Below are 21,426 nucleotides of genomic sequence, written 5' to 3' on the forward strand. Positions count from 1 at the left end.
ATTAGTAGTATTTTTATTGATTTTATTATTATTATTATTATTATTATTATTGTTATTAATGTTTTTATTATTATAATTAATTTTAGTATAATTATTATTCATTTATTATTTTTAGTATTATTATTCATTTTATTATTATTCATTTTATTATTATGACTATTATTATTATTAATAATAATAATTATTATAATAATAATTAATATAATTTTAATTAAATAATTTGAGTATGTAATTTTATTTGACCATTTATATTGTATATATATATTTATTTATTTAAAAAATTACAGCTGCATTTCAAGAGTTCACACTTAGATATTGCTTGATAATAATAGCAGGTTTGGCATTCTGTCCCGGGAGAGAACCTTGAGCTTGGAGATAATTGAGCCCCGGGCTCCCGCCTGGTCAATGAGTATGTGAGGGGGTATGAGATCAAGAAGCTCTCGAGAGCTCCCCCTGGTAAAAGAGGGAAAGGATGAGATGGGGTGGATGGGGGGATTCTTCAAAAAATGAAGATGAGGGAGTAATGCTGGTCGGGCTATTTATAGTGAGTTTGGAATGATCTGATTGGCTTACTGATGATTACAGATGAGAGACCAGCTGTGATCATCTCACGTGCTCCTCTTGAAATTAGTTTGTGATACTTCACTTTAAAAATTAAGAGAGCACTTGACAATTCTGTTTCTCTGGCTTTCTGATTTAAAGTTATTTGTTTGAGTATAACTTGTTTTGTTTTATTATGTCAATTTTATTTAATATAAAAAGTCTTTTGGAGCATTTTATGTCATGTTTTCAGACCTGCTTATGTCTTTTTTAGACAATACAATACCAATTTTCTTTTTTTAGATCTATATTTGGAGATTTTGCCTTCATTGTGATAGGACAGTAATTATACAGAAAGTGAATTTGGAGAGATGGGGGGACAGGATTGGGAAATGCCCGCTACTTAGGGTGTCCGAACCAAAGTTGCACTACATGTTTGCACAACAGCTAACAAGGTCTTTCAGCACCAACAAGAAGTTAATATTTGGGGGTATAGTCATCATTAATTTCATTAGATCACCCAGCCTTTGTTTTTGATATGACTAATTTAAAATATAATAAATTGTATAATAATAAATAACTTTGAATTTTGCTCAATCCCACAGATGCTTGACCTCACTTCCGCCTCAAGTTCTCAAACATGATAAAGTCCGTTTCTTCTTCAGCACTTCATCCCCACCACAGCTTCCAGCCAGCACAAGTAAGTTCCTTATTTCAAAATGGTTCATCCATCACACATTGCCAAAGTTCTTGATTTTTTTGGTTCTTGGTTTTCATTTCTAATTTTTCACGAAACCTTTGGAATATTTGCTTAATGTCGATTAAAAACTTAGAGCCCATATTATGGGTTTTTGAAAATGCCCTTCCATGTAGTGTGTAACACAGCTCTAAGTGAAGTGAAATATCCAGCTAAGGCTTAAATCTGTAAGTGTACAGTGTTTAAAACTATTGATTCATCTATAAAAGAGTCGACTCATAGTGCTTCAAACGAGTCGCCTAGATAACGAGTCATTAGGTGTTTCGCGATGACGCAGCCACGAAACACAAGCCTCGCCAGTAGTTACGCGCGCAAACCAGGGAGATTTGAAACCTGCGGCCCCGCCCACTAACACAGAAAAAACACTAGACACACACACACAGACGCCGCCGGTCCAATGAAGTCAAGCTGTGCTCAGATGGATAATATTGACAGTCTCTACCCAAAGATGAGTTGTTAACCTGGTACAGTACACGCGGTTACTCTTTATATTCTCTTATCACATGTAAGCCACGTTAAAAACGCGACGCGTGCCGCTTTGTTTACGGGTTTAACGTTAAAGGCTTTTGTGAGCTCGCGTTCCACTGCCGTTTGTCGTTGCTATGGCGATCGATCGTAAGCTAGGAGACAGGAGACTCGTGTCACGTTCCCTAGTTCTTCTGAGGAGCGTTGTGTGTGTGTGTGTGTGTGAGAGAGAGAGAGAGAGAGAGAGAGAGAGAGACTCGCGTCGCTTTCCCTAGTTCTTCTGAGGAGCGTTATGTGTGTGTGTGTGTGTGTGTGTGTGTGTGTGTGAGAGAGAGAGAGAGAGACTCGCGTCGCTTTCCCTAGTTCTTCTGAGGAGCGTTGTGTGTGTGTGTGAGAGAGAGAGAGAGAGACTCGCGTCGCTTTCCCTAGTTTTTCTGAGGAGCGTTGTGTGTGTGTGTGTGAGAGAGAGAGAGAGAGAGAGAGAGAGAGAGACTCTCGTCGCTTTCCCTAGTTCTTCTGAGGAGCGTTGTGTGTGTGCGTGAGAGAGAGAGAGAGAGGGAGAGGGAGAGAGAGAGACTCGCGTCGATCTCCCCAGTTCTTCTGAGGAGGGTTGTGTGTGTGTGTGTGAAAAAAGCCTTACACTATGAAGCGCGTGTGCACTGTGACTACTTTTATATAGTTGATTACCAGCTGGGCATTTCACTCTGTCTCGTGCTGAAGCCTTGTCCGTGTCGACCAATCGCAGCAGGCTGTCATCGGTCCAATCAGCGCAGATTAGCTTCGGGCTGAGGAGGGGGTTGGGAACAAATGAATTGCTGAACGATTCATATGGGAGTCGTTGGGATAATTAGGTAAAAATAAATGCAGATTATAAGACCATCAAAGTGTTTTATGACCTTGCATGCATATTAGACTGTTGTTGGAGACCCTTACAACCTAAATATGACCCTATTTCATGTATAATATGGGCTCTTTAAATTGTGAAATGATGGTGTTTTCATTAACCAAGTATTATGCAAATAATATTCGTCCTTTTTTGATAAGTCATTCAAAAAAACTCATGGTTACACAATTGAAGTCAAAATGACTTCTTAAAGCCCTCCTGTGAAGTTTTTTCAAATTATGTTTAACAGAGCAAGGAATTTTTCACAGTATTTCCTATCATATTTTTTCTTATTTAAGTCTTATTTGTTTAATTTTGACTACAATCATTTCTAAAAACCATTTTAAGGTCAATATTATTAGCAATATTATATATTTGTTTTCAATTGTCTACAGAACAAACCATCATTATGCAATGACTTGCCAAATTAACCCATTAAGCCTTTAAATGTCACTTTAATCTGAATACTAGTATCTTGATAAATATCTAGTTAAATATAATGTACTGTCATCATGGCAAAGATAAAATAAATCAGTTATTAGAAATGAGTTATTAAAACTATTATGTTTAGAAATGTGTTGAAAAAGCTTTTCCTGTTGAACAGAAATTGGGGAAATAAATATATAGGGGTGTGCAAATAATTCAGAAGGGCTAATAATTCTTACTGCAACTGTACCTAATTTGCTTACATTACAGCCAATGCTACAACCATTATTTGTGATAGAAGTTTGTGTGAAATCCAAATGGATTGTGCTAGTGCACAGTGTTACAGTATACTGTAGGTGAACAATTAATCCATGCAAGATAATTTACTGAAACCTTTTCAATTCTTAATTCAAAATATTCCTTTACTATTAGTTTGCCATGAGGGAATGATTCGCATAAAAAAGCTCGGTATTCCATTTCAGTTGGAAGTACACCAACATAACAACTCATGTGGAGTTTATTTATTTATTTATTTATTTATTTATTTATTTATTTATTTATTTATTTATTTATTTATTTATTTATTTATTTATTCTGTAACATGTTTATTTAAGGTTATCAGAATGAATGTACAATGTGCTTTTACAGACATAATCAAAGGTATGTTTTACCAAAATGTACAATGGGTTTATAGGAATTATAGTAATTCTTAAAAATAGGAAAATATGTAAATAAGTCAATAGATAGATGGAGGTAAAAATGTAAACATTATACCATCTATAAGAACTAATATTGGTGTCACAAAGTCCTCGGAAAGGCACATAAAACACATACAGTTGAAGACATAATTATCAGCCCCCCTGTTTATTTTTTTCCCAAAATTTCTGTTTACTGGAGAGAAGATTTTTTCAACACATTTCTAAACATAATAGTTTTAATAACACATCTCTAATAACTGATTTATTTTATCTTTGCCATGATGACAGTAAATAATATTTTACTAGATATTTTTCAAGACACTTCTATACAGCTTAAAGTGACATTTAAAGGATTAACTAGGTTAATCAGGTTAACTAGGCAGGTTAGGGTAATTAGGCAAGTTATTGTATAATGATGGTTTGTTCTGTAGACTATCTAAAAAATATAGCTTAAAGGGGCTAATAATTTTGACCTTAAAATGTTTTTTTAAATTTTAAAAACTGCTTTTATTCTAGCCGAAGTAAAGCAAATAAGACTTTCTCCAGAAGAAAAAATATTATTAGACATACTGTGAACATTTCCTTGCTCTGTTAAACATAATTTGGGAAATATATAAAAAGAAAAAAAATTCAAAGGGGGGCTAATAATTCTGACTTCAACTGTATATTTTCCACAATCCTATAATATGTACATGTTATTTAAAAAAAAAAAAAGAACATTAGAACAAAACAAAAGAGAAAAAAAACAATAACAACAAAAATAACAAACAAACAACAAAAAGACCATTCCCTGTGAGCTTCCGACAACCCTCCTCCTCCAAAAAAAACCTAATAGACACACAAATCCATTTCTCTCACGTGTGAGGGCAGGTGATCTATAAAAGGAGACCATATATTTTGAAAACTCTGTATGTTATCATTAAGCACAGCTGCAAGCTTCTCATAGGGCAAAACTGCAAAAATCTCTCTGTACCACTGGGTCACAGAGGGGGGAGTGTTTGTTATCCATCCAATAAGGATGCATTTTATTATAACTACACACTTTGAATCATCTATTAAGCATTAGCCAATAGATAAATCATCATCTGTTAAGCATTAACTCTACATTAATAGATGTTAGTAAGCAGTTTATAAATACAGCTACAAGTGCTGTATTCTTGACTTACAAGCACATTTATAACGTGCTTAATGATTGTATTTTCATACATAATTACTGATTAACTTTTCTTGAACAACTACTTTGTAAATAATGTGATACTGAATTTAGTAATAAAAAGTTAGTGGTATTTTAAGATCATTCAGAATGGGTAAGTAAATGATTAATAAACTATTCAAATCAACTTTCATATATCTTATTATTCAGGCATATAGTAATAGTTAATTTGCATGTTAATAAATGCTTTATTAACTCAACTTCATCCAGTTTTGTGACCTAATTTAAAGTGAGGACTATTTATGCTTTATAAATCCCTTATAAATGACAATTAAAGGCTCAGTTATATTCTAAAAAGGAAAAAAATAAAAAAATGACTTTTTATTCATTTCTGGTTGTTTGAAAATACACAAATTAAACTGCATTAAGTGAAAATTAAATCTTTGCAATCTTATGTAAAATAAAACTACTGTACAGTTTAAACTTTGATAATAAACTTATCAAAATATATTGTTAAATAAATATATTGTTGTTGTTTCATCCGATTTTATTTAAATGTATTTATTGCTAATTGTATTTTGACACTCCTGTTTAAAGTTTACAGTGATTTTTTTTTTTTTTAGATAAGACTGTAAACATTTATTATTCATTTGATACCGAGCCTTTAATTGTCATTTATTAGGGATTTATAAAGCATAAATAGCTCTCACTTAGGATGAGGTAACAAAACTACATGAAGTTGAGTTAATAAAGCATTTATTAACATACATAGTAACCATTACTATATGCCTGAATAATAAAATAGATAAATGTTGATTTAAAGAGGTTGTTAATCATTTACTAACGCATGCTGAATGATTCTAAAACCCCCTAACTACTCTTAAATGGTTTGTAAAATAATATTTGTAAATAATATCAGTGATACTGAAAAATTAATCAGCAATAATGTATGAAAATACAATCATTAATCACATTATAAATGTGCTAATAAGTCAAGAATACAGCATTTAAAACACTGCCTACTAACGTCGATTAATGTAAAGTTAATGCTTAACAGATAATGATTTAACTATTTGCTAATGCTTAATAGATGATAGTTATTATAAAGTGTTACCAATGCATTTTCTTGCCACAAGTAGCAGTTTATCTAACAATTTATAACCCTTTGTGTCAAGGGTCAATGACATTGCTTGTGTTTAAGAAGGGAGTTCCAAAAAGGAGTTTTTTTTTTTATTTGATCTTAAAAATTGTGCTAATTTCATACGCAACAAACTTCCAGAAGCGATGAAAGTATGTCCCTAGCTCTGTATAACACTTAACACAAAGAGCTGGTATAGAAGGATCCATTTTATTCAATAAAACTGGCGTTATATGCAGCCTGCGTAAAATCTTCTATTGAGTCTCTCTAAGTCGACTACAAATAAAAGTGGATCTGATACTCCTCAAAGCCTCTTGCCAGTCATCATCTATATAAACTAAACATTACACAGGTCTTCCTCCCACCTATGTGCCGCTGTGTTCACAAGTCCAGAGATATTAGAGTATAGAAAAGAGTAATATCTAGAAATAGTTCATGTGGAATTAAAAGAATGATCATGTGACTTATGTATGTGAAGTGACCTGTAAATGTGAAAAAAAAACGAACTTTTTTGTCATAAAAATAGTCACGTTTCCGTTTGGCTTATTTTAAATTTGTGCAATTTGAAAGGTAATGCAAGCATGCCTACTGTGTTTGGGGAAAACTGCATTTGTTTCAGCTCAGAGGGGGGTTTGATTTGATTTGACCTGCTTGTGCTGGAAGTCTTCAGTAGTGACCTCATCATGGAGAACTATTAATAGGAGCAAAGGCCACTAGAACCTAGATGTGTGTCAGTGGAGTTATTTTTAGTGTTGGGGGAAGGGAGACGGAAACCCCCTTTGCATAGAAATAATTGCAATTCTGATTTATTGAGGATTCATTTTGTTTAATATCCATGCATATGTAAGTTTGAGCATCAAAAACAACAAGTGACAGCAGTAAACAAAGACCATTGGGAAGGCAGTTGTTGTTAATATTACTGTTGTTTACAGCTGTATTTGTAGGGATATTAGTGCAAACTAGGGCTGTAACGGATCACAACTCACTGTTTGGAACACATGTGACCCATGGATTAATAAATTTTTTACTGGTAGATTAAATTGGCTATATTTTTATTTTACTGGTAGATTATATTGGTAGATTACTAAATTTGTAACGATTGCTGAGAGATCGCCTCTCGCGTCATTCAGATCATATATATGAAAGCATTTAGGTTTTCCTGTAAAATATAATGATGACGGAAGAAGTTGTGGTAGGTTATTCGGGATGTGGTGGGTTTCTTAGGTTATTAAAGGTGTTTTCTGTCACTACTTGTTTCGCCTGCATCAATGCATTCAGTGTAAGCTGCACGATTAATCACTAAAAGATCAGGATCTCAACACCCACGCAACATAAATTATAAATGATGGTGATTTGCATATGTTTATTAATCCTTAGAATTGCTGCATTCAAATCTGTGTTTGTCTTTAGTCTTTAGTTTACAAACAGTCAAATAACACAGAAGTACTAGGATAACAGTTCATAGTTTAGATTTAACCACTGATGTTTATGGTAAAGATTAAAAACACTGTCATATGCATTTAAAGACGCTCAAAAATAAAAGTTGTATGTAGCAATTACATTATTTAACCAATAGGTGGCGACAAACTCACGTCAAAAATATAATTCTTCAAAAATGATCCATCTAGCAATGCAACATGAAGTTTTATGAGTGAGTAACTGAATCATTTATTGAAAATGAGACTAAAAATAAATATGGGTTGTACAAATTATAATGTTAGATTGCTACATTTAGCGTTATCAGCAACAGTAACAGTGAATTTTCCACAGTACTGAATATTTTCCTATTTATTTTTATTCAGCTGATTATTTCTTCATTTTATTTAAGAAAAAATTAAAGGTTCTAAGTTCTGTTTGTTAAAACCAAAAGTGTCTTGCAGTATAGTGTCTCTTCCCCTTTTTGGCTGATCCGAAAAATGGTCCGATCCATGACTAAAAAACCACAATCTAATCCGAACCATGAGATTTGTGATCCGTTACACCACTAGTGCAAATGGTCAATCAGATTCAGCTTTATAGCTTTGAAAATGTTCAGACTTGAATTGGGCTCATGGGGAGGGAAAACTCTGAATACAGTACAAAGGATGAGATTAGTCATTGTAAGAAAAAAAATAAGTGTTGTGTTGTCTGATTAACAATATTTATAACAGGATTGCATTAAAGCTAACAAAACCTGTCAAAATCTATGTGTATTCATTGTTCATCCCAAAAAACAAAGTGAAAATTAAATATATTTGTTAAATAAATAATAATAACCTTTATTTAACCCGGTAAGTCTATTGAAAACCAGTTCTCATTTACAGTGATGACCTGGCCAAGAGGCAACATAAAAAGCAGATAGAGTACAAAGCAGCAGGGACACAGTACAATAACAACACTTCTATTTAAATGTAAATAAAAGCAATATATATATATATATATATATATATATATATATATATATATATATATATATATATATATATATATATATATATATATATATATAAAAATATCGAAAAACATAAAACTGTTCTGCATCTGTATTTTGTATTTTCATAATCAGTCAGAAACATTTTTGTATGTAACATTTGGGGCAAAATATGCTTAATTGTCCTAAAACACTTCCAATTTCAAGAAAAAATGTTCTGTTCTCAATCAGGCAACTTTTTTTTATATAAATCATATTTATTTTTAATAAATAATTGATAAATGGATTTTATATTTTGATTTAGTTAAAAAGTCAATTTTAAAATGCATTTTAAAGGTCCTAAATGGAAAAAAAAATATTTTGTATCTACAATAATTACAACTATTACAGTTTTTCATTTACAGTTGCAATCAGAATTATTAAACCCCCTTTGAATAATTTCTTTTTTAAATATTTCCCAAATAGTGTTTAACAGAGCAAGGAAATTTTCACAGTATGTCTGATAATATTTTTTCTTCTTTAGAAAGTCTTATTTGTTTTATTTCAGCTAGAATAAAAGCAGTTTTTAATTTTTTAAAAAACATTTTAAGGTCATTATTATTAGCCCCTTTAAGCTATATATTTTTTCGATGGTCTACAGAACAAACCATCATTATACAATAACTTACCCAAACCTGCCTAGTTAACCTAATTAACCTAGTTAAGCCTTTAAATGTCACTTTAAGCTGTATAAAAGCGTCTTGAAAAATATCTAGTCAAATATTATTTACTGTCATCATGGCAAAGAAAAAAAAAAATCAGTTATTAGAAATGAGTTATTAAAACTATTATGTTTAGAAATGTGTTGAAGAAATCTTCTCTTCGTTAAACAGAAATTGGGGGAAAAATAAACAGGGGGGCTGATAATTCAGGGGGTTTAATAATTCTGATTGCAACTGCAGATTTGAAATGTTACTTTTTTGACATTTTATCGTCTATTTTTTCATTTCAAACCAACGTTTACTTCTTGAAATCAACATAAAAGTGAAGTTGCGCTAGCCTTTTTTCCCCCATTGTGATATAAATCCGAGCAAAATGGTTTCTTAAACAAGAAAAAAAATGTGAGAAGGACATTGTTTCATCTATTAAGAGTCAATTGGATGCTTGTGGTTTACTATTGGTGGATTTCTTGCAAGTGAAAGATTAATTCCGCCCTAGAATAGTTATTTAATTTAATTGAACAAAAATAATGATGTGCACGGTTAAATTAATACTACAAAATTCCAATAAAAACAACAATACTGCATGTTGATTTCATGCCAACTTTCATCAAATTTCATCCCTTCCACCATTTCCAGATCTGAGCTGTTTGCTCCAGTATAGAGGAGCTAGTCGGTGAGTTTTTAACTACCTATTAACTCAAACAATCCCACATCTCTCCTTCTCTACCCATAAATCCTCTCTCGCTCTTTTCCAGGCCTATTTGTGGTGTGGCCAGCATCCAGCCTGTCCTGAGTATCCACACACCCCTTCAGCAGAGCTCCCCTGCCCACCTGCCACCTCTCCCTCCACAGACAGCAGTCGCCATCCTTCCTGGTGCTGCTGTGCCCATCAATGATGCCAATACACCACAGACGCACCTCTCAAACCCTGCGGCCCAACCACAACAGCCTAGTCCAGAGCAGAACGGCATCCTGGACTGGCTCCGCAAACTGCGCCTGCACAAATACTACCCTGTCTTCAAACAGCTCACTATGGAGGAGGTATGAAACTGAAAGTGTCACAGAAAACAACCCTCTACAACAATTGCCAAGGTGTCCACAGAGGGTTGGATATTGAAGGATATGTTTTGGGAAGGGATTTCAGATATTACAGCCAAAGAAAACATATTTTCTTTTTGACCCTGATATCTCTCCCACTGCAGTTGATCTAAATGCTGATCTCTTTATTCACTCACAGTTCCTCGCGCTCACAGAAGAGGATCTAAACAAGTACGACCTAACTCAGGGGGCCAAGAAGAAACTAAAGACTCAGCTGGAGCTTCAGAAGTGAGTTTGCTTTGGGTGACACAATGTGTCAGGATTAAGAAGTGCATTCATAATTACCATAATTGCAACAACCTAACTCGTAAAAGAGTTCAGCTACGAGGTAACTTGTCAACTGGGAATTTACAGCTATGTACCATGTGATCAGAAGTCAGGTGGTACAGTTAAAAGGATAGTTTACCACAAAATTAAACCTATTTGAGTTTCTTTCTTCTGTTGAACACATAAAAATATATTGCTGGCGCTTATTGACTTCCACAGTAAAAAAACCCAACAAAATATCTTCTTTTGTTGTCAACAACAAGGTTTAAAGGGCACATAGTTTACCCCTTTTTTATGATTTAATATTAATATGGTTCTTCTGAGTGTGCTAGTTTAGTTTCAGTTCAAAACACAGTTCAGATTGTTTATTATAATGTGTTAAAAAATGTTATTTTGGGGGCGTGTCCACAGCTCACTGTTTTAGGGGCGTGTTGCTTCATATGAAAATTAGTTTTGACTTCCCGCCCAACTTAATAAGGGGGCGGAGCCAAGAGCTCCCCCGCTCTGTGTTTGGCAACAGACAGGCAGACAGAGAGAAGCAACATGAGTGAGAGGACCAGCATTCAGCCGTACATGTACGACTCGGACACAGACCAAGCAGAGACTACAAAATCATTTGTGTCTTTGTATAGTTTTATAGCCAACTGCGTGCTAGTTTACAGTGGCGAGCTTGTACACCGAGACTAATAACCACGCACACTGAATTAACTTTGACTAAGGATGTTATTTAAAATGAAACTATTCAGATGGCACTCTGTGGTGCGGCAGAAACATGAAGTGTCCCGAATTGTAGCTGGGCGCCGCGGACAGCCGCCGACTTGAAGCACCGTTGTGTGTACCCTGATAGAAACCTATGTTTAGAATTCTATCAGACACAGCCTGTCTGGTTTCAGAATGTATAAAAAATCAAGCCTTTATTCGTTTTTGTTTTCTGGTGATTTTATTTTTTGTCTTGCGAAATAAAAAATGAAAATCAAATAATTTTTTAATTTTACTTTTCCGTTTTTCATCATGAAAAAGAAAAACGCCTCTGTTTGGAAAAATTTCATTAATTTAGATCAACTAGGATGATCAAGTCTATGTCCAGTGCATCTGCATAAAGTACAATAAATTACAAGCAAAAACAAATAAAGATATAAACAGTGCTTCAAATGAACAATCAAATGTAAAATGATATGGTCATCAATGTACAAATAATAATAAAAAAATAATAATATCTTTATCTTTTTATCTTTACTAAATAATCTAATCCTGCGATGTCACTATTGTAGGTACACACATTGAGATTTCGATGCTCAAACGATATATTGTTTAGCCCTATAACCAATATTTGAACACTACCTCTTCGATGGTTTAGTTTACTCATTTTTGTCACATTTCAACAGTTTGTGAAATCTCAAGCTTTTATCAGGCCGTGTTGGTAAATGGACAACTTGTGTGATTCCGGGGCAAGATAACTTGGTTCAGATAAGAGTTTGGTATTGAAAGTTCAGTGTCACCACAGAAGTGGAGCCATTCATTATTTCTTGGTGAAAACACAGCGTTCTAATTCTTTTTCCATTTCTCAGATCAGCGAGTTTCCAATGCTCTGGTAGAGCTTTGTGAACTGATATATCAAGCAGATAACCGCAAATGATCCTCGGGAGGTTTTCCATGCCTGGAAACAGCAACAAATGCAAGGCTATACCAGGTCATGGGTCTCATTTACAAATAAATGTTCTTCATTGAGGGCAACAAGGTGGTTAGCACTGTCGCCTCATAGCATGAAGGCCGCTGGTTTGAGTCTCATCTGGGCATTTCTGTGTGGAGTTTGCATGTTCTCCCTGTGTTTTCCTCTTGGTGCTTCGGTTTTCCCCTCAGTCCAATGACATGCACTAAAGGAGAATTGAATAAACTAAATTGACCGTAGTGTATGAGTCTGTGTATGAGTATGTATGGATGTTTCCCAGTACTGGGTTGCAGCTGGAAGGGCATCCGCTACGTAAAACATATGTTGGATAAGTTGGCGGTTCATTCCTCTGTGGTGACCCCCGATGAATAAAGGGATGAAGCCGAAGGAAAATGAATGAATTAATGAATGTTTCTGCACTAAAAGTTAAAGTGTTTATTTTTAGTCCACATTGAAACATTTTTATTTATTTTTCCCGATTTTGGGATTTGAGACTTCATAAACTGTTCATAAACAGCTTTTTTGGTTGTTTGATTTGAAATAAAAACTCCAAATATAACCCTTTAAGTCCACTTTACCAATTGGGTCTATTGCTTCAGTTAAAATATTAATTAATTAATTCATTCATTCATTTTCCTTCGGCTTAGTCCCTTTATTCATCACCACAGCGGAATGAACCGCCAAGTTATTCAACATATGTTTTACACGGCGAATGCCCTTCCAGCTGCAACTCATTACTGGGAAACACCCATACACACGCATTCACACACATACACTACTGCCAATTTAGTTTATTCAATTCACCTATAGACGAATTACCAACCTACGTCACACGGGTTCCCGGTTGCAAAAAGAGACAGGTTGCAATAGCAAACATGTCGTGCTGTGCTGTAGGATGGCAAATTACTGTACACCACACTGCTTTTAATGCCAACTGCAGGCGTCTTTGGCTAAAAGGGAGCTGAAAGAAGTGAGGACCTATTTAAAAATGCTCAACTCTGCAGTTCTCATGTTATATCAGGTCAGTTCACGCTACGCTGAATCATACACATTACTCTTTTTTGATTGCAGCAATGATTTCAGCAAAAACAGTTACGTATGGTTAATTAAACTACGGATACTGAATGCTAAGAATGAAACGTGAAAGTGTAAGTTCACATACCCTGCCGTACAGGTGCAATTCGCTGTCAGAATGCAGTTGTTTTGCTTGTTGGTGATTACCCAGGCTGTATAGTCCCGTCTTCTTTTCTTGTCTTTGGCTAGGCAGAACCTCGGTTTTTAGCACTACAAAGTTTTGAATCTGGTAATCCTGGAACATTATTTCTTGCACATGACCACACAAAACAAAATTGTCGGCATCCAAAGACTTGTAGGCCTGTAACTTCTCCCTTGTAAAATCACTTGGAGTTTCATGAAGATGTATATTTTGGGCTGGATGCTTGGTCATTTCGTCTTATCCAATATCCATTTGGAGGGTGCTATCGTAAATGGACCTGTCAGACGAACGCCAATCACTTTAACGTTAATTTTGCCGAATCACTGTGCTTATCACTGGGTGACAAGTAGTTATAATCCACTGAAAGTATTATGTAAATGATATATTTAATATGTAATCAATATAACTTATTTCTAAGACAAAAACAAACTCTGTACCGCATCGGATGTCATTCCCTCGCTGTAAATGCTAGCGCTCCTGGTTTTTTCTGCAACCTCGCTGCGCACACATTCTGAATGTTTACAAACAGGTAATTCGTCTATACCTCTTGTTTTTGGACATGTGGGGGAAAATGGAGCACCCGGAGGAAACCCACGCAAACACGGGGAGAACATGCAAACTCCACACAGAAATGCCAACTGACCCACCTAGGACTAAAACCAAGGACTTTCTTGCTGTGAGGCAACAGTGCTAACCACTGAGCCACCGTGTCAGCCTTCAGTTAAAATATATATAATTTTAAAGTTAGTTTTTTCAAAAAGTTTTCCAGATTTTCCAGAAATCACCCTTAAATCTCTTGTACCACCGGAGAAGATAATCTGTAAACTGATACACACTGTAATTAATCAGGGCAAGATACACTGACAGTATTCTGCTTTCTGCGTATGCTGGGATGTTTTTGTACACAGCGCCATCTAGGTGACATTGCTGGGAAGTGAAGTTCATGCTTCATTCATTCCTTCCATTTATATTGTACGGTCTTATGTATTTTTTATCAGAGAGAAGCTGGAGAAGAGATATGTCGTTTCTCAGTTTCCTGTTTCCTGTGGTGGGGTTGCGAGAGTGATGCCTTCCAGTCACATCGGACCCCTGACACATGCACACCCTGGAAGTGGCACCGGTACACACACTTCTGAGAAATCAAATTCATTAATATTTTTTAAAACATTGTCATTTTTAATTAAAGGATGCAAAGACTGTTGGACTATTCACAATATTATTTGTGTGTGTGTGTTTTGTGTTAAGAGCTACAGGTAGATGTGGAAAACAGCTCATTACCCATTCCACGGGACAGCAGTTCCTCCTCAGGCTATTCCAGTGCTCCTTCCAGTCCAATGACCCCTTTATCACGTGACACTTCCTTTGACCGGGTTAAAGACCCTCATAGACGTAAGAGCTGGTGTTTCTTTTTACATACTTTAAGTAATTAATTAATTAAGGATATTTAAAGGAGGCAATAGTTAAAGATGCTTCAGGTTCATTCATTACCCTGAAAGTGTGTACACTGTAGTACACTGTAGTATGAATACTTTTGTATAAGGCCTTTTTTGGAGTGTAATTAGAGTATTCAGTTTACTATAAAATAATTGTGTATTTCACTATTGTGTATAATTGTGTATTTCACAATTGTGTGAATTTTAAAGTCAGTGTGAATTAAACATGTATGATGTTTGTTTTGCTAGTGCACAACTTTATTCTTTTGGTGAACAATTAATCAGGACGTGTTAATCCACTGAAAAATAATGTTTGTTTTGGTATTCTTCAATCAAAATCTGACCATTTGCTTCTGCTTTTGGAATGTTGGTCCTTCGATGTTGACGTCAGTTTGACAGCTTGACCCACAATATTCTTAACCACACCCCTTTTACCGTTAGTTTGCTATGGGGGAATGATGCGCAAAAAGAAAGCTCCGCCCCTACTCGATATTCTTATTCAGTTGAAAGTACATCAACATACTGATATAAAAGTCTCAGCAGCTTCTAGCTCACGCAGACTTAATGACAATTAAAATTAAAAAGCATTATTGCCTAAATTCAAAAATGTATTACACATGAAAATTATTTATATCAGGGGAAAAGATTCAGTTACAGAAATTGAATAATCAAATGGAAAATAACACTTTTAGGGCCTGAATGCTTTAAACTTGTTTGGAATGTTTACACCAGGGGTGCCCAATCATGTCCCTGATCAAACACAACTAAACCAACTACAGCCGTGGTCACACTGCACTTTTCGCCCCATAGACTTCCATTCAGACGCATGCGAATGCGGAAGATTAGAAATGTAGGCTCATGCAACAAGTTTTGCAGTTTGCTGCGTTGCAAAGTTCAAGCTTAGTGAACTCTGAATTGCTAAATCACATTAAGTGATTGCTTGAGACCAATCGAAGATCAAAACATGACCTTAGTGTACAGAAATTTTAAATATGGACCTTTTTTAAATGTCTAATCTTCTTGTTTAATCCTGCCTCTTTTCACAGCGCAGTACGACAGACTCACATGCTCAAACTCTAGTGCGACCGCAGCATAAGTAGAATCTGAAGGAGCACTTGGTAATTACACATAGGTGTGTTTGATCAAGGTTGCAGAAGAACTCTGCAGGAAGGTAAATCTACAGGAACAGGATTGGGCACCCTCGCTTTACATGGTAAAATGCCTTAAAATAGGCACACTGTATTATGGTTAAACTTGGCAATTAATCCACAAACCACATGCATTCTGAAGCATGGTGTCTGGTTCGCTGTGATCCCAGAAATTGCACATTCTGTGCTGTGACTGTTATGAATGATGCAAATGGTGATGCCTAAACAATGTATTGTGGTGTCCTGATTATTATAATTTATCACTAAAATATCAGTTAAATTTTGATCTAAATTGTCTTTCAGGTTTGGAGTCTTGTTTGGATTCTGGAGAGAAAGAGAGGTCATGCTTTCTTCTCAATCCTGCAGGTCCCAGCCGTCCCACTGCCCAAGTCCTCCCGGTCCAGAACGATCCCTCGCTGTGTCCCTCCCAAATGAGTTTACCTCCACCCTCTCTTCCCCTCCTCTCTCCAGGCCGAGTTCTCAGCTGTCCTCGGAAACCTCGTCCACCCCCATTATGTCAAGAAGAACGTCCAAAACCAATGGGTTCTGGGGTTCCTGTGGGTGTCCGGCTCGAGAACATCTTCCCTGGTTTGAATCTTGATGGTTCTCAGGGGCACCAAGATATCCCGGGCCCCAGAGGGTCACTTACTGTGCTCCGTTCCCCTCCAGGTCTCATGGTGGAGACCAGCACTTCTCTCACCTCCACATCTAACACCCTCCACCACGTCTCCCACCCACCCTTACACCTACAAGTGTCTTCTTCAGTTCCCCGCACAGGATCCTACCCGTTCTCCACCCCATCATCCTGTCTGTCATCAAGTTCCTCCACCAGACCCTCCTTCTCATCTGTTAGTGGAGTACCAATAGCAACGGCTAACAGTGTTCCCATGGCAGCGGTACCTGGCAACACTTACTGTGTAAACAATACACCCACAATTACGCCCTGTTCTAGCCCAGCCTCCACAGAGAATAGCGGCTACGTCTCGGTGCAAGCGAACAGTGCTAACTCCAGTTCCTCTTTGTGCGTTTGTAGCTCTTGTGGTTGTAGCGGCAACTGTGGCTCCTATGGGGCACTTCCGGCAAGCTACGCCGGGTACTTTCCACATCCATTTTCAGGAACATCAGTATTCACTTTAGGTCCATTGCTTCATTTTAGTCCACTCCTTACTGGAAGTGGCACCGCCTCCCCTTTTTCATACCCGTTGGTGGCCCCACCTATTTACAACAACAGCCTATCACATGACTCACAACAGAATCTTGTGCTTCCACCAGTGCAGGGGTTTCTTGGGGGAGGAGGCGGTGTCTACCAGCCCCATGGAATGATGGGAAACGGAAGCGCCGGACATAAGAAAACAGGGAATGTGTCTTGCTATAACTGTGGGCTGAGTGGGCATCATGCACAAGACTGTAAACAGCCAGCAATGGACTCTGCACAACAAGGTAACAAGTAGTGTTTTTTTTAATCACTTTAACGCCCCTTTCACACGAGGTGTCAGCGTCACGTAGAATGGGTGATGTCAAGCGTTGCCAAAATGAATTGTGGGCATGTTGGAAGCGTCAGCCAATTAGATCACTTTATGCAAATACTCCAGCATCAGCCCCAAATTCAGACACGCCCTCTTTCAAGCATTGATGCTGAATCCCTGTGTGAATCAGGCACAAAGGCTGATTTATAGTTCTTCATCAAGTGATCGGCGTGACCCACGGTGATTGTCATGTGCGTAGTCGTGTATTTATACTTTTGCGTGCTGTTTGTGTTGCTCTGCAATAACACTTCCGAAACACTAGCAATCATTGAGGTTTTTATGTAAAACTCGCTCATTTAGAGGCGGAAACGGCAGACGTGCAATAACATTAATCATAAGGTAAACACAAAACAAAAGTTTCCATTTGGAGCTCCTTTACGGGACCTGACACTTGTAAACACTTGCTCCATGGGGTTCGCGGTTCTTTTGTTCCCGCCCACACTCATCAGTGCTACCAAGCCAACCAATCACAGAGTTTGCGCTATGCATCATTGCGATGTGCAGTTACATTTTTTGAGAGGTGCGCGTCAGCGTTGACGCCAGCCACGGCGAGGGCTATACAACTGCGTGAAGGCTGCGCTGGAGCATACCTGTGCGATTGATGCAGAAGTATAAATCAGCCTTAAATGATAGACATTAGCTATAGCTAGGGCCAGACAGAATCTGCGGACATTTTTTGCAATTTTTGTGTTGAATTTTGTAAGAAATCTGTGGATTTATGCGGAATGACTTTAGGAGTATCATAACTTAAAACTATTTATTTAATAATAAAAATAATACATTTTTTACTTTTATTTAATGTGTACAATGCAAATCCAATTAGATCCACTTATTTGGTAAACAAAGCAAGTTTCTAGTATAATATATCTACTAAATAAAAAGAAAATATTACTTTACGAACTGTATTGTAAATAAATCATATTAACATTTTAATATTACTATTATATCGCAAAAATATTTGTTGAATGAACTTAAAAACTAAATAAATAAATTTAAAATTACACACATTTACACAAGTAAATACATAGACTAAACAATGGGCTAAACATCTGCGGATTTCTGCGCGCACAGATTGCGTGTGGACGTAGCAATAGCATAGCAGTGCTTTGGAAAATGCCCCCAGTAGATTTGACACCCATAACGGTGATGTCTTGTGCATGGATATTATTACATATTATAAGCAAGTGCGAATAGAACCAGAACAGCAGTGATGAACTACTGGACTGTATGGGATTTTGCGTTTGTTTTACAAAGTTACACTGCCACTTAGTGGCCTGGCAGGCATAATACAGCATTTTAGTCATTTTCACAGATCTGTGTGAACAGGAATTGTGTTGACCATATTGCAATCAAAACACTTAAGCACATTGTTTTGCAATTGTACCCTTAGAAACCACTTACAATACCCTAGCAACCATTGAGGACTGACTAGAAGCAGATAGTTTTTATTGTACAATATTGTCTGCAAAAAATTTCTAATTAAATGAAAGCTTTAAATGAAAACTATACATGTTTTGTTTTGCAGGGACGTTTCGTCTGAAATACACCCCGCAGTCAGACAGTCAGGACTCAGGGGACTAACTGATGTGTAAGAACTGGTTTGGACCCGCACCTTCCTCAGTGTGTAAAAACACTTGACGTGAGACGCCGCTGAGCAAAGATGTTACAGTATCACTTTAGAGGAACATCGACTGATCAAGTTTGATGAGTTGCGTCGTCAGATGAAAACCTCATGCCAATAAAATAAATAAATCACCTCACGGTGGATGTTTGTAAAGGGATGCTTAAAGAAGACTGCACTTTTTGGTGTTCTTCATGCTGTTCGTCTCATCAGTCAACATTTGGCACACTTGGAAGCAAAACCGATTTTGCTCGCCAAATAATATGCAATGATGGCCAAAGTCGTTTTGCTCATGGTGTGACTACACATCCACCTTTTGGAATATGAGACTGCCTTTCTTTTTGTTCTGGAAACTCAGAAAAGAAGGGGAAATTGTGGAAATGGAGAGAGTCACTTTTTTAGCTTTTGGCTACAGGAAGTCTTTGTAATCGTCATGTGTTTTTCGTATGATCCCATTTGTTGTAATCCAGGTTTTTCTAAACGTTTGCTACTTTTGAATCATATTTTGTATTACTTGTTCTCTTCAAGTCGATGTGACGCTGAAATAAAAAAGGTTTATACAGTCAATGCACTTAAGACCGCTGAAGTTGTGCTTTTTAATTGTATTTTTATTGATACTCATAAAAACCAAAAAACTGCTTCACGGATGAATCAACTTAGAACTGGGTAATATAGGAAAATGTTTTATTAGAATCACACAGCTATGTCCAAATCGCATTTCCATGTTTTACAATGGGCCAAAACTGCAAGTGTCATCTTAATAATAATAATAATAATAATAATAATAAATAAATAGTTTCCTAGTTACAAAGTGCTCAAAAGTATTGAAAAACTCTTGGAAAAAAAAAAGCCTGTTTAGCCAGTAGATGCCATTCCATTGTCATTGTCGAATGTGTTTCAAAACAAATTGTGATATTTATTATCTGCGTTCATTTGGTTGAACATTTGTTTGTTTAAAATACAACTATCTTGAGGCTGCTGGCTGTGCATGTTGCCTGGTTATGAATTATTACATGCTGTATGTATTATGTTTGGTATCGCAGGAGAGCTTTTGACCTAAATTGACAATGCTGACGCAGCCATGTTTGTATTCTGAGTTGAATGTTTAATGAAGTTTGTTGATTCTTTTTTTGTTTAATGTATCATTTTGACACTTTATAAAAAAAGTATTAAAAGGTTTTCGAGATTTTTTTGTGCAAGTGGATTGTTTGATAGTGCTCATCCAATTTATTTGATCACAAATCATTCATTTACCTTCAGCTAGTCCTTTTATTCAGGGGTCGCTGCAGCGGAATGAACCATCAGCTTATCCAACATATGTTTTACACAGCGGATGCCCTTCCAGCGGCCAATTACTCAGGCATATGCAGCAAATGCCCTTCCAGCCACTATATAGCCACTGTGCCACCACAAGATTTATAAATATATTGTTTATATATATATATATATATATATATATATATATATATATATATATATATATATATATATATATATATATATATATATATATATATATATATATATAATTTCTAAATTGTTTTAAATAATCTGCATGTACTGGTAGAGATAAGCTTAAAAATGCTAAATATTTGTCGCTTTTCCTTGTCATTTCACGTAGTAAGGCGCTATGAAATTTTGATAAGGCCTCTCTTCATGCAGTTTCTGAACTCTTATTTTGACAGGTTTCTGTGAAGACGAACTAAGCATGGATGGGTACAGATATGATCATTTGACTCACATAAAATGGTAAAATCCTGATGACCTCACTCTCGGAGAATAGTGGAATACAAACTCTAAAACCTCTTGAGGATACTTACACATGTAAGTATTTGTGTCATAAACGAAAACGGACAAAACGCAGACGTTATATTTGTACATTACTTTTACAGTTTACTGGACACCAATACACATCGCATTTTCTTGAATGTAAAGCACTAAATTTGATATATTTATCTAAAATATACGTTATTCTGCATTTAAAGCGAATTCCTTTTCTGCGAATGAACAATGTTAAAGTGTTTGATGCGTCGTCGGCCATTTTGGAGGGATAGAGCGTAAACAATGACAAATTTGCTGATTGTGGCTGCTGCAAATCACCAATTATTGTATTGTTTGTGCTGTACTAATTGGTCAGACGAGGAAAAAAAAAACTTTAGAGTACTTTAGACTGCTAAAATGATAACAAATCAAGCAGAATGAACAAAAAAAGTTCTGAGGAACAAAAGGTGTTCATGGTTGGTCAAATTGAAATCATTGTTGCTATTATTGTTGGTC

General features: G+C 36.1%; 1 protein-coding gene across 1 annotated transcript in view; it reads left to right on the forward strand.

Annotated features, from left to right (window-relative positions):
* zcchc14 (zinc finger, CCHC domain containing 14) overlaps window positions 1-20,335 on the forward strand; it is a 66,493-nt gene extending 46,158 nt beyond the window's left edge. The window contains exons 6-13 of the mRNA XM_056451481.1: window positions 1,146-1,240; window positions 9,808-9,844; window positions 9,927-10,212; window positions 10,409-10,497; window positions 14,420-14,541; window positions 14,667-14,810; window positions 16,306-17,442; window positions 19,054-20,335. Coding sequence (XP_056307456.1) covers window positions 1,146-1,240; window positions 9,808-9,844; window positions 9,927-10,212; window positions 10,409-10,497; window positions 14,420-14,541; window positions 14,667-14,810; window positions 16,306-17,442; window positions 19,054-19,109 — 1,966 coding nt within the window. The 3' untranslated portion in view covers window positions 19,110-20,335. The remainder of the gene's footprint in view (window positions 1-1,145; window positions 1,241-9,807; window positions 9,845-9,926; window positions 10,213-10,408; window positions 10,498-14,419; window positions 14,542-14,666; window positions 14,811-16,305; window positions 17,443-19,053) is intronic.
* Window positions 20,336-21,426: the final 1,091 nt, after the last annotated feature.

The sequence above is a fragment of the Danio aesculapii genome, chromosome 25 (assembly GCF_903798145.1).
Source record: "Danio aesculapii chromosome 25, fDanAes4.1, whole genome shotgun sequence".
In the NCBI taxonomy this organism is placed as follows: domain Eukaryota; kingdom Metazoa; phylum Chordata; class Actinopteri; order Cypriniformes; family Danionidae; genus Danio; species Danio aesculapii.